This window comes from Ceratotherium simum, chromosome 19 (genome assembly GCF_057802395.1).
Source record: "Ceratotherium simum simum isolate JZ-2026a chromosome 19, ASM5780239v1, whole genome shotgun sequence".
Lineage (NCBI taxonomy): Eukaryota > Metazoa > Chordata > Mammalia > Perissodactyla > Rhinocerotidae > Ceratotherium > Ceratotherium simum.
Genome location: NC_141918.1, coordinates 9,735,795 through 9,748,889, shown reverse-complemented (window position 1 = coordinate 9,748,889; position 13,095 = coordinate 9,735,795). Strand labels below are relative to the sequence as shown.

At 39.2% G+C, this 13,095-nt stretch overlaps 1 protein-coding gene across 5 annotated transcripts in view; it reads left to right on the top strand.

The window, feature by feature from the left end:
• Positions 1-9,446, top strand: part of CEP162 (centrosomal protein 162) — a 91,128-nt gene extending 81,682 nt beyond the window's left edge. For all 5 annotated transcript variants that reach the window (XM_004422082.3, XM_087443838.1, XM_087443839.1 and 2 more), the window contains one exon: positions 7,928-9,446. In XM_004422082.3, coding sequence (XP_004422139.1) covers positions 7,928-8,137 — 210 coding nt within the window. In that variant the 3' untranslated portion in view covers positions 8,138-9,446. The remainder of the gene's footprint in view (positions 1-7,927) is intronic.
• Positions 9,447-13,095: the final 3,649 nt, after the last annotated feature.

The window sequence follows — 13,095 nt, the reverse complement described above, 5'->3', positions numbered from 1 at the left end:
TGTTCTCTCCCTCTACCTCGCTCCAGGTCACTGGTATCTCCTAGAAGAGAGCTTGTCACCTCATCTGGCACTCCAATTTTTGTGGTTGATGCCCACGGGACACCTCTAGGTTGCCTGACTCTGGTGGCCCGCAGGGCTTATTCTTTTGGTCCCACAGAACTGTATATATTTGCATATTTTAAAAACTGCTGCCAGAGGGTCTGGCTTCCACTCAACCTGAATCTAGGTGCTGACTGAGACCCTCCCCTCTGGGACACTGACTGGTCTTACATACCATCAACTTCTGGGAGCCACTAAAAATAAAATATGCTGCTTGGACAATCACAGAGGTTTGAGAGATTAAACGTAGGGCAGTGTCAAATGATAAGGTTCATCTCCTATACAAGGCCACTCCTTCAAGACTGGGAGAGGAGGATGTTTTATCTAATGCATAGAAGCCAACAGAGTCAAGCAAATAAAGAAACAAAGAAATATAGTCCAAAAAAAAGAACAAGATATTAACCTCAGAAAAACAGCTTAATGAAACAGAGATAAGTGATGTACCTGATAAAGAGTTCAAAAGATAAAGAGTTTTAACGATCATAAAGATGCTCACTGAGCTCAGGAGAAGAATGGATGAACAAAGAACAACAAAGAGATAGACAATTATAAGAAAGTACCAAATAGAAGTCACAGAGCTGAAGTTTGTAATAACTGAACTGAAAAATGCAGCAAAGGAGTTCAACAGCAGACTAGATGAAGCAGAAGAAAGGATCAGTGAACTCAAAGGCAAAGGGAGTGGAACTCACAGCAGCAAAAAGAAAAAAAGAATTAAAAAAGGAAGATAGCTTAAGGGATTTATGGAACACCATCAGAAGAACCAAATTTTGCATTACAGGGGTCCTAGAAGGAGAAGACAGAAAGAAAGGGGCAGAAAACTTCCCTAACCTGAGGAAGGAAATAGCATTCAGATTCAGGAAGCCCAGAGAGTTCCAAATAAGATGAAACCAGAGAGACCTACACCAAGACACAGACACAATTATAAAAAGTCAGACACAAGGAGAGAATCTTAAAACCAGCAAAATTTTGTTACATACAAGGAAACCCCTATAAGACTATAAGCAGATTTTTCAGCAGGAACTTTGCAGGCCAGAAGGGAGTGGCACGATATATTCAAAGTGCTGAAAGAAAGAATATTCTACCCAGCAAAATTGTCATTCAGGATTGAAGGAGAGATGAAGAGTTTTCCAGACAAGCAAAACCTAAAGAAGTGCATAACCTAGACTGGCCTTGCAAGAAATGTTCATGGGATATCTTTAAGCCAAGACAAAAGGGCGCTAATTAGTAACAGGTCAGCATATGAAAGTATAAATCTTGCTGGTAAAGGTAAATATATAGTAATATTCAGAATGATTTAATGTTGTAAGGGTTGTGAGTTAATCACTTATAAAGCTAATAGGAAGGTTAAATGGCAAAAGCAGTCAAAATAACTACAACTGTAATAACTAAGTTTTAAAGGATACACAACATAGAAAGATATAAATTGTGACATAAAAAACAAAACGGGGGAATAAAAATGTAGAGCTTTAGAATGCATTCAAACTTTTAACATAAACTGTTATAAATATGTCTTTTGTGTAAGCCTCACAGTAACATGAAGCAAAAACTTATAGAAGATACACAAAGGATAAAGAGAAAGGAATCTAAGCATACCACTAAGGAAATCATCAAATGACAAAGGAAGAGAGCCAGAGAAGAAGAAAAGAACAGAGAAACTATAAAACAGTTAACAAAATGGCGATAAGTACATACTTATCAATAATCACTTTAAAGGTAAATGGTCAAATCCAATCAAAAGACATAGAGTGGGGCCAGCCCAGTGGCATAGTGGTTGGGTTGACACGCTCCACTTTGGCAGCCCGGGGTTTGCGAGTTTGGATCCTGGGTACAGACCTATGTGCTGCTCCTCAGGCCATGCTGTGGCAGGCGTCTCACATATAAAGTAGAGGAAGGTGGGCACAGCTGTTAGCTCAGAGCCAATCTTCCTCAGCAAAAAGAGGAAGATGGGCAACAGATGTTAGCTCAGCGCTAATCTTCCTCACCAACAAAAAAAAAAGAGAGAGAGATACAGTGGCTGAATGGATTTAAAAAACAGGACCCACCTGTATGCTCCCTACAAGAGACTCACTTCATATGTAAGGACACACACACAGTAAAAGTGAAGGGATGAATAAAGATCTTTCATGCAAATGGAAATCAAAAAAAAAGATGGGGTAGCTATACTTACATCATGCAAAACAGACTTTAAAAAAAGGACTGTAGGGGCCAGCCCAGTGGCATAGTGGTTAATTTTGTGTGCTCCGCTTCGGCGGCCCAGGGTTCACAGGTTTGGATCCTGGGCACAGACCTATGCGCCTCTCATCAAGCCATGCTGTGGCGGCGTCCCATATAAAGTAGAGGAAGATGGGCATGGGTGTTAGCCCAGGGCCAATCTTCCTCAGCAAAAAGAGGAGGATTGGCAACAGATGTTAGCTCAGGGCAAATCTTCCTCACCAAACAAAAAAAAAGACTGTAATCAGTCAGGACCACATTTGTTTCAGGGACTATGCAGATGGGGTCTTTGCTCAGTTTTGGCTACCTTTGTCACGTCGGTGGCTAGCACTGTCACTGATGCTGCTGTAGAATGAGTCACAGCTGGGGGTTATGGGCAGGAGCTCTGGGGTCAGACAAAAGGGCATTATATAACGATAAAGGGCTCAATCCAGCAAGAGGATATATTATTTGTAAATATTTATGTATCCAACATAGGAGCATCTAAATTTATTAAGCAAATATTAACAGACCTAGGGGAGAAATTGACAGCAATGCAATATTAGTACGGAACTTGAATACCCTACTTATATCAATGGATAGATCATCCAGACAGAAAATCAATAAGGAAACATCAGCCTTAAACAACACATTAGAACAGATGGGCTTAATAGATTTATACAGAACCATTCCACCCAAAAGCAGCAGAATACACATTCTTCTCAAGTGCACATGGAACATTCTCCAGGAGAGATCATATGTTAGGCCACGAAACATGTCTCACTAAATTTAACAAGATTGAAATCTGATATATCAAGCATCTTTTCCAACCACAGCAGTATAAAGTGAAATCAATTACAAGAAGAAAAGTGGAAGATTCACAAATATGTGGAGATTAAACAGCATGCTGCTGAACAGCCAATGTGTCAACAAAGAAATCAAAGGGGAAATCAAAACATACCTTGAGACAAATGAAAATGGAAATACAATATACCAAAATTTATGGATGTAGCAAAAGCAGTTCTAAGTGGGAAGTTTTATAGCACTAAATGCCTACCTTAAGAAACAAGAAAGGGCCGGCCCTGTGGCTTGGTGGTTAAGTGTGCGCGCTGCGATGCTGGCGGCCCGGGTTCGGATCCCGGGTGCGCATCGAGGCACCACTTCTCTGTCCATCCTGAGGCCGAGTCCCACATACAGCAACTAGAAGGGTGTGCAGCTATGACATACAACTATCTACTGGGGCTTTGGGGGCAAAAAATAAAATAAATAAAATCTTTAAAAAAAAAAAGAAAAGAAACAAGAAAAATCTCAAATAAACAACCTAACTTGACACCTCAAGGAACAAGAAAAAGAAGAACAAACAAAGCCCAAAGTTAGTAGAAGGAAGGAGATAATAAAGATCAGAGTGGAAATAAATGAAATAGAGACTAAAATGACAAAAGAAAAGATCAATGAAAGTAAAAGCTGGTTCTTTGAAAAGATAAATAAAATTGACAAACCTTTACCTAAACTCACCAAGAAAAAAAGAGAGAGGGCTCAAATAAGTAAAATCAGAAACGAAAGAGGAGACATTACAACTGATACCAAAGAAATACAAAGGATCATAAGACACCACTATGAACAATTACACACCAACAAATGAGACAACCTAGAGGAAATGGATAAATTCCTAGAAACTTACAACCTTCCAAGACTGAATCATGAAGACATAGAAAATCTGAATAGACCAATTATTAGTAAGGAGATTAAATTAGTAATCAAAAACCTCCTAACAAACAAAAGTCCAGAACCAGACAGATTCACTGGTGAATTCTACCATTCAAAGAATTAACACCAATTCTTCTCAAACTCTTCCAAAATTAGAAGAGGAGGAAACACTTTCAAACTTATTTTATGAGACCAGCATTACCCTGATATCAAAACCAGATAAGGACCCCACAAGAAAAGAAAATTACAGGTCAATATCCCAGATGAACATAGATGCAAAAATCCTCAACAGAATGTTAGGAAACCAAATTCAACAATATATTATAAGTATTATACACCATGATCAAGTGGGATTTGTTCCAGGGATACAAGGATGGTTCAACATCTGCAAATCAATCAACATGATATACCACATTAATAAAATGTAAGATAAAAATCATAAGATCTCAATAGATGCAGAAAAAGCATTTGACAAAATTCCACATCCATTTATGATTAAAAGCTCTCAACAAAGTGGGTATAGAGGGAATATACCTCAACATAGTAAAGGCCATATATGACAAGCCCACAGCTAACATCATACTCAGCAGTGAAAAGCTGAAAATTTTTCCTCTAAGATCAGTAACAAGACAAGGATACCCATTTTCGCCACGTTTATTCAATATAGTATTGGTAGTCCTGGCCAGAGCAATTAGGTAAGAAAAAGAAATAAAAGGCATCGAAATTCAAAAAGAAGTAAAACTGTCACTGTTTTCAGATGACATATTATATATAGAAAACCCTAAAGACCACCAAAACACTGTTAGAATTAATTAATAAATTCAGTAAAGTTGCAAGATACAAAAATCACCAAACAAAAGTGTTATGTTTCTATACAGTAATAATGAAGTATCAGAAAGAGACATTAAGAAAACTATCATATTTACAGTTGCATCAAAAAGAATAAAATACCTGGGAATAAATTTTAACAATATTAATTCCTCCAATCCAGGAACATGGGATACCTTTTCATTTATTCGTGCCTTCAGATTTTTTCATCAATATCTTATAGTTTTCAGTATACAGATCTTTCACCTCCTTGGTTAAATTTATGCCTAAGTATTTTATTTTATTGTTTTTGATGCTATTGTAAATGGGATTGTTTTCATATGAAACCACAAAAGACTCTAAATAGCCAAAGTAGTCCTGAATAAGAAAAGCAAAGTTGGAGGCATCACACTTCCTAATTTCAAACTACGTTACAAAGTTGCATTACTCAAAACAGTATGGTACTCACGTTAAAATCAGACACATAGACCAATGGAACAGAATCAAGAGCCCAGAAATAAACCCATGCATATACAGTCAACTAATATTTGATAAGGGAGCCAAGATTACTAAATGAAGAAAAGACAGTCTCTTCAATAAATGGTGCTGGGAAAATTGGATATTCACATGCAAAAGAATGAAACTAGACCCTGTCTTACATCACTCAAAAATTAACTCTAAATGGATTAAAGACTTAAAAGTAAGACCAAAACCATAAAATTCCTAGAAGAAGTGATAGGGAAAAAATTTCCTCATAATGGGTCTTGTCAATGACTTTTTGGATATGTCACCTAAAGTACAAGCAACAAAATAAAAATAAACAAGTGGGACTACATTAAACTGAAAAGCTTCTACACAACCAAAGAAACCATCAACAAAATGAAAAGGCAACTTATGAAATGGTAGAAAATATTTGGAAACCACACATCTAATAGGAGATTATCATCCAAAATATATAAGGAACTCATACAACTCAATAGCAAAAAATAATAATCCAACTAAAAAACAGGCAAAGGACTTGAATAAACATTTTTTCAAAGATATTTAAATGGCCAACAGCTACGTGGAAAGGTGCTGAACATTACTAATCATTGGGGCAATGCAAATCAAAACCACAATGAGACATCACCTCACACCTGTTAGGATGTTTCTTATCAAAAAGACAAGAAATAACAAGTGCTGGTGAGGATGTGGAGAAAAGGGAACCCTTGTGCACTGTTGGTGGGAGTGTAAATTGGTGCAGTCACTATGGAAAACAGTATAGAAGTTCCTCAAAAAATTAAAAATAGAACTACCATATGATCCATCAGTTCTACTTCTGGGTATATATCTGCAGGAAACAAAATCACTATCCCAAAGAGATATCTGCACCCCTGTGTTCATTGCAGCATTATTTACAATAGCCAAGACATGGAAACAATGTAAATGTCCACTGATGGATGAATGGATAAAGAAAATATGGTGTGTATACACACACACACACACACACACACACACACACCATATATATACATGGCATAGTAGTCAGCCATTTAAAAAAAAGAAATCTTGCTATTTGGGACAACATGGATAGGGCTTGAGGGCATTTTGCTAAGTGAAGTCAGTCAAACAGAGAAAGACAAATGCTGTATGATCTCATTTATACGTGAAATCTAAATAAACCAAGTTTATAGAAACAGAAATATTAGTGGTTGCCAGAGGCAGGGGTGGGTGTGGGGGAACTGAGTGAAGGTGGTCAAAAGATACAAACTTTTCCACTGTACGATAAATAAGTTCTGGGGATGTAATGTACAGCATGATGACTATAGTTAACGATACTCTTTTGTATATTTGAAAGTTACTAAGAAAGTTGATCTTAAGTTTTCATCACAAGGAAAAAAGTTTGAATCTATATGAGGTGATGGTTGTTAACGAAACTTACTGTGGTAATTGTTTCACGGTATATGCATATATCAATTCATTACATTGTATGACTTACACAATGTTACATGTCAATTATATCTCAGTAAAACTGGGGAAAAATTTTAATGACAATTTAAATAGATAATAGACATCCAAAATCTTCAAAGTATAACGTTTAAAGCTTAGAATTGAACATTCATACAGCATTTTGTACTCCCCTTAACTCCAGCACTTCTTCATACAATATTTCTGAATTGCCTTTTTTAAATTTTGGAATTATGAAGTTATTTTATAGCCAGGCAGAATTATAGGTAAAAATTATCTTGGAGAGGTTCAGCATGTTTAATATTTAGAAACATTATTGGTTTTGTTGCCTTAACTAGTTTTTGTATGTCTAGTTTTCTGTGACTAACGGTTCCCTTAGGGTATTTTGAAATTATAAGAACTGTATTGTAAGTTAATCAACAGATACCCTCGTTTCACAGTTGAAGAAGTTGATTCACATAAGCAAGGCAGTGTAGTGTGGTAGTTAGAGCCGGGACTCGGAGGCCAGGCTTCCTGGGTGTGAATCCTGACTCTGCCTCCAACGGGTTGTGTGTGAACCTTGGACAAATTATTTTTTGACTTATCTGTGCCTCCATTTCTCTACCTGTTAAACGGGGATAAATTTATAGAATCTGCTCCTAGTGTGTTGGCAAGATTAAATGAGTTAACATATGTAAAACGCTTACAGTCAAGCCTGGCACACGATGGACGCTTTGTGTGTGTGCTTTTATCATCACCATTTCTACTGCTGCAATATGCAGTTCATTAATGAGATGTGTTGTACATTAAAACTGTCTTGATTGCATCTCGATTGCTGTTCTTAAGAAGAACGGCATTTTGGGGATGTTTGGATTCGTACCAAGGTATTAGAAATTTCTGATGCTTTAAATGGTACTATTTTTTTATTCACAGCTTTAAAAAAGACTGTAAAACTCCCTAACCCCCAACAGAATTAGACACTAGATTTACTGCCTCTTACCCTCTTCACCTGCAAGCCTGTGTACTGACACAGTGGAGCCTATTAGGTAAGGCTCCCACTCTGTCTCCCTCCCCTCTGACATACGAGTCACCGGTTTACCATAGTCGGCATTGTCCCACTGTAGTTCTTTGAGATTGTTAAATGTTCTTCACCCCCACTATGAACCGTAACAGTAAAGTGGAGTTTTTTTATTTGCAGATAATACAGCAAACACGCCAAGTAGTAGAAACTGAGCAAAACAAAGAAATTGAGAAATGGAAAAGACTCGCACAGTTGAAGAATCGCGAGCTGGACAAGTTCCGCACAGAGTTAGACTCGATATTAGATGTTCTCCGAGAGCTGCACCGGCGGGGGGTGGTCGTGCCCGTTGCTCTTGCAGATGAAGTGCACGCACCAGAGCATTACTAGAAACTCGGATTTCATCTGACCTCACCAAAAGGCCTGACGGTGGATGGGATTGGGCCGCTGTCAGAGGAAGCTTTTGAAAACAAGTGTTCCAGTATGCTGCCAGAAAGCAGACAACACAAAAGACACATTTCAAAATAAATTGCCCTTAACCAATACAGAAAAAAAAGTCATTATGGTGCATCTGACTGAAAATCATTAGCCAGTCACATTTTAAATAATTTATGGACAGGTTCCTTTATGTCAGATGATTCTAGAACTAGTGAGATTTATTGTAAAAGGTCTCATTTATATGCTAGATACAGAAAGAAAAGAAAATTCCACATACTCTGCCATTATTGACGAAGTGTTCATTCTTAATTCTTGGTGCCAGAAAAACAGCTGCTCTTTCTCACAGAAACACAGAGGAATGTGAGCACAGTGGCCTGGACAGCCACCTGAGTCCTAGAGCTTCCACCAGAGTTTAGCCGGGAATTGTAACTTCTGTACAAGTAGATATTGAACTCTCTCGTGTTCTCCCCGATTTCCACTCCTACCTCTAGCTGCCTCATTTCTGCACCTGATATAAGGTACAAAATACATTTCATAAGTAATAGGGGAATTTGATTTATTCATTGTCTTAATCTAATAACATTCTTACTTTCTCTGTTTAAAAAGTGTAGTATATGTTCATTAGAAAAAATTCAAAGCATGCATAAAAGTAGCCAGATTGTTATTTTATTTTACAATTCCCATTTCCAAAAGCAGATGATGAGTGTATAAGACATTGGTAAGTTGAAGCTATAGCCATTTTGTTTTCAAATGTTCTAGCCTAGTGCTGTCCGATAATAATATAGTGTGAGCGACATGTAGTTTTTAATTTTCTAGTAGCCACATTTAAAAAGATAAAAAGGAGATGAAATTAATTTTGGTACTTTATGTAATCTAATGTATCTAAAATATAAAGATTGAGTTTTTACATTCTTTTTTTCATACTAAGCCCTCAAAATCTGATGTATTTTATATTTACAGCACATCTCAGTTTGAACTAGCCACGTTCCAAGTGCTTGATAACCATACACCAGTAAGTGCAATTCTAGAATAGTAATTGCAGAGTGAGTTTATAAAGGACAGGTGAAATAGATCTTGGTGAAATTATGGGTAGCAAATGTGAAATGTGGAAATTGTTAAATATAAGGAATGCAATTAAAGTCTTAACTTCTAACATTTTTTAATGTGCTTTTCCTAAGAGAGTAGAAAAAGCATTAATTATAGTTTGCTATGTTTTATATGAAAGAATTTTAAAGTATAATATAAACTATTTTGGTTATTATTTGAGTGTGCTTTTGTGTATTTTTTATCTGCAAACCTATTAACTTATAGCTACACCCATCCCTCCCTTTGTCCTTTTGCCTGACTCTCTATCCATGGGCCGTTCATCCCAATCACAAACATGGCTGATTCTGAAACACAAGAAGTGCAAGTATCAAATAGATTATTACAGCAAAAGTGCATCCTATTTTGATGAGGATTCTGTATTCTATTTTGGAATAAGCTTCAGTTCTCTTTACAGATTAAAGATCCATAAGTTCCATCAGAACTCTTGGTTACAACTAAAAGCCTCAGGACCCATACCCCATTCCTCAGTCATTGCCCTAAGGGTCCAGGATGAGAACACAGAAGATGGACATAAATAGGCTGTCATGAATAGGAAGGCTTTTATGAAGATTGAAGTTCCAGAAATTACCAATCCTCTCCCACCAAGTCCATCCTCTTCACAATGTCATAAGGCAACTGCATCCACAGGACTTCCCTTCAGGAACCTTATCAGGATACATGGCTTGCTGCTGTCACCACTGCTTTTGTGCAGAGAGATTTCTGATTGGATCCAATACTTGTGAGCCCGTAGCTTCCATAACTGGTATCTACCCATCAACCCTGAGAAATCTGGGCTTTCATGTTGGAGTTCCATTCCCATATTGCAAAAATCCTAAATTCATGACTAAATGCCAAGAAGGTGAAAACAGATGTTCCTTTTTCCCACTCATACCTACTAAGGACTAATTAGGTAGGTCCAAGATCCGCAGGCTAAGAGGTAATCTTACTCGGAATAAGACAGACGCTTTGTAGTTACTTAGCTGTTCAATGGCCATCCTGCTTTGAACAGCTCCTTAGCAATGAATGGTGGGAAGAGTGAAGTTGGAAAGTTTTCTATTCCCTCCAAATTACTGATAATTCTGTTTCAGTACTTGAACCCATTAATATAGCCTTCCCTTTCAGTTTCCCTAGAAGAATCTTTAATGAAGAACACATGTATTCCTTCTCAGCATCTGTCCAGCTTGGTAAGGGATTAGGTCCTATCCTAATTAACCTATTCTCCCCTCTAGTCTAAACCATAGACCATAGTAGATCCATTTTTCTCTCTCCTGGTTTGCTGAAAGCTTCAATCACAACCACCTAAATAGTACAAATAGGGGAGGATATATTCTTTTCCACCTACGCCTGCTTTATAGCATTGTTATAAGAAATCAGTTTGTTGAGGGGAAATCTACAGAAAGAAGAGAGGCATTGAGTTTCATTAGTAGATTAAGTAAGTTGTTAGTAAATTCAGGAACAAGAGAAATAGACTAGATTTTCTGGAGAAGCAGAAAAAAAAATAGGATAACTGTAGCAGGTGTGCATCCTTGGAGCATAAAAGTGAAGAGGCAAGAACACAGTGGCAGTCTGTCCCAGGGGAGCTGGTCTCAGTAAACCTGCCCTGCACTTGACCCCTCCTGGCTGCCCTGCCAATGGTCCCCACCTTGGGGTGATGGTATTACAATGAGAAAGTCCTGGTGCAGAGGACAGATAATGGAAGTAGAACTGCACGTGGCCCGTGTTTAACTCCTTGGAGGAAAGTCTGGAAGGGATTTTTGGAAAGGATTTGTTAGGTAGGCAAAAATGAAGTCATGAGGAAAAGATTAAGGGTTAAATTGAGCCTGCGTATTGGAGAAGATTGAGTGGCATGAGGCATCTTGTTTTTTCCTCCCACCAGCTCTGGGCATTCAGAGTAAGTAATCACATATTTGCATGCCCATAATCTTACCTGTTTTTCTCATTTTCATGGCTGTGTGCAAGGAGCCCTAATGAGAACAGGCAGGTGCTCACTCCCCCGGCATGGGGTCAGAGCCTTCACGGCAGCCCAGTCCCTCATACACGGTAGGGGCTTAGTAAATTAGTCACCTTCTTTTGTCCCTTGACCTCCATCTACAAATACAACCCTCTCCCACCCCTGCCCCCCACCCCCCGCCCCCAGTCCCCAGAGGTCATATCCACTCTCATACTCACGGCACAGCTACTACTACCAGCAGGAAAACAGCATAACGTTGGATGGATCTGCAGCTCTAGCTTTCCTCTCTCCTGAATGCCAGCCCTTGTTCCCAATTCCTGCCTGAATTACCCAATGTCCTCATAAAACTCAGCAAGTTTGAAACCAGCTCCTTGTTTTTCTCCCTGAAACCAGCTGCCCACTCCCTTGGGTTTCAACATTCTCCAGTCAGTTCTAAACTATGAGGCATTCTTGACCGTCTTAGTGAATTCAGGCTGCTATAACAAATTGCCATAGGTTGGGTGGCTTGAACAACATTTCTTACAGTTCTGGAAGTTGGGAAGTCCAAGATCAAGGTGTCTGGGTGAGGGTTCACTTCCTGGCCTGAAGATGGCTGTCTTCTCATTGTATCTTCACATGGTGGAAAACAGAGGGAAGCAAGCTCTCTTGGGACTCTTACAAGGTCAGTAATCCCACTGATAGGGGCTCCACCCTCACGACCGGATCTAATCCTAATCACCTCCCAAAGCCCCCATCTCCCAATACCATCACACAGGGGATAGGGTTTCAACATATAAATTTTGAGGGGACACAAACATTCAGTCCATAAATTGACTAACTCTCCCTGACATGGAGTCCTCAAACCTGTAGCCAATTTCTTCAAAATAATGCTTATATCTATCTGTCCCTTTCCATTCCCATAGCCACTACACTGAAGCCCTCTCACCATTTTTCTCCTTACTTTTCTGGCAGAGGTTTAATTGATTCCTCTACCCTAATGCTCTCCTCGCTCCACATAGCCCTCAGAAAGCATCGCCAGGTAGTTCTTCCTAAAACTCCGCCTGCTGCACGCCACCCTCCCACTTTCCCCCGTAGTTTTTTTGGGGTAAACGTCCGAATCCTTACCCTAGCCTTCCAGGCACTAGTCAGTCTGGCCCCAGCCTTCCTCTCCACACTGCATCCAGACCTCTAATCTCTTACACAAATCCTCCCTATATTGGTTTTCTATTACTGTTTAACGAATTCCCACAAACTTAATGACTTAAAACAGCACAAATTTATCATCTTACAGATCTGTAGGTGAGAGGTCCAACACAGTTCTCCTTGGGCTGAAATCAAGGTATCAGCAGGGCTGCGTTCCTTCTGGAGGTTCTGGGAGAGAATGTTTCCTTGCTTTTCCAGCTAGAGGCCACCCCCATTCCTTGGCTTCTGCCCCCACTTCTTGCATCATTGCCAGCAACCTTGCAGCTCTCTGCGCATTCTTCCATGGTCGCATCTCCCTCTGACTTGCAAGTCAGCTGGGAAAGCTTCTGCACTTTTAAGGATTGGTGTTAGACTGGGTTCCAGACAGAGAGACCAGCTGGGACGACAGCCCTAAGATGGGTGCATGTCTGATGTTTTCAAGGGAGAGCAGGGAGGCCAGAGTGGCTAGAGCAGAGTCAGCCAGGAGGAGAACAGAAGAGATCAGCTGGGGGGTGAGGGGGTGGGAGGAGGCTTTGAGGTCATTGTAAGGACTCCAGCTTCCTCCCTGAGTGAAACAGGAAGCCATTGCAGGGTTTTGAGCAGAGAATTAACCTGACAACTTATATTTAAAAGGATCATTTAAGCCTCTGTGTTGAGAGTTCTCATAGAAGGGTTACAAAAATTAACTTAGCATGCTACTTAGTGCCAAATA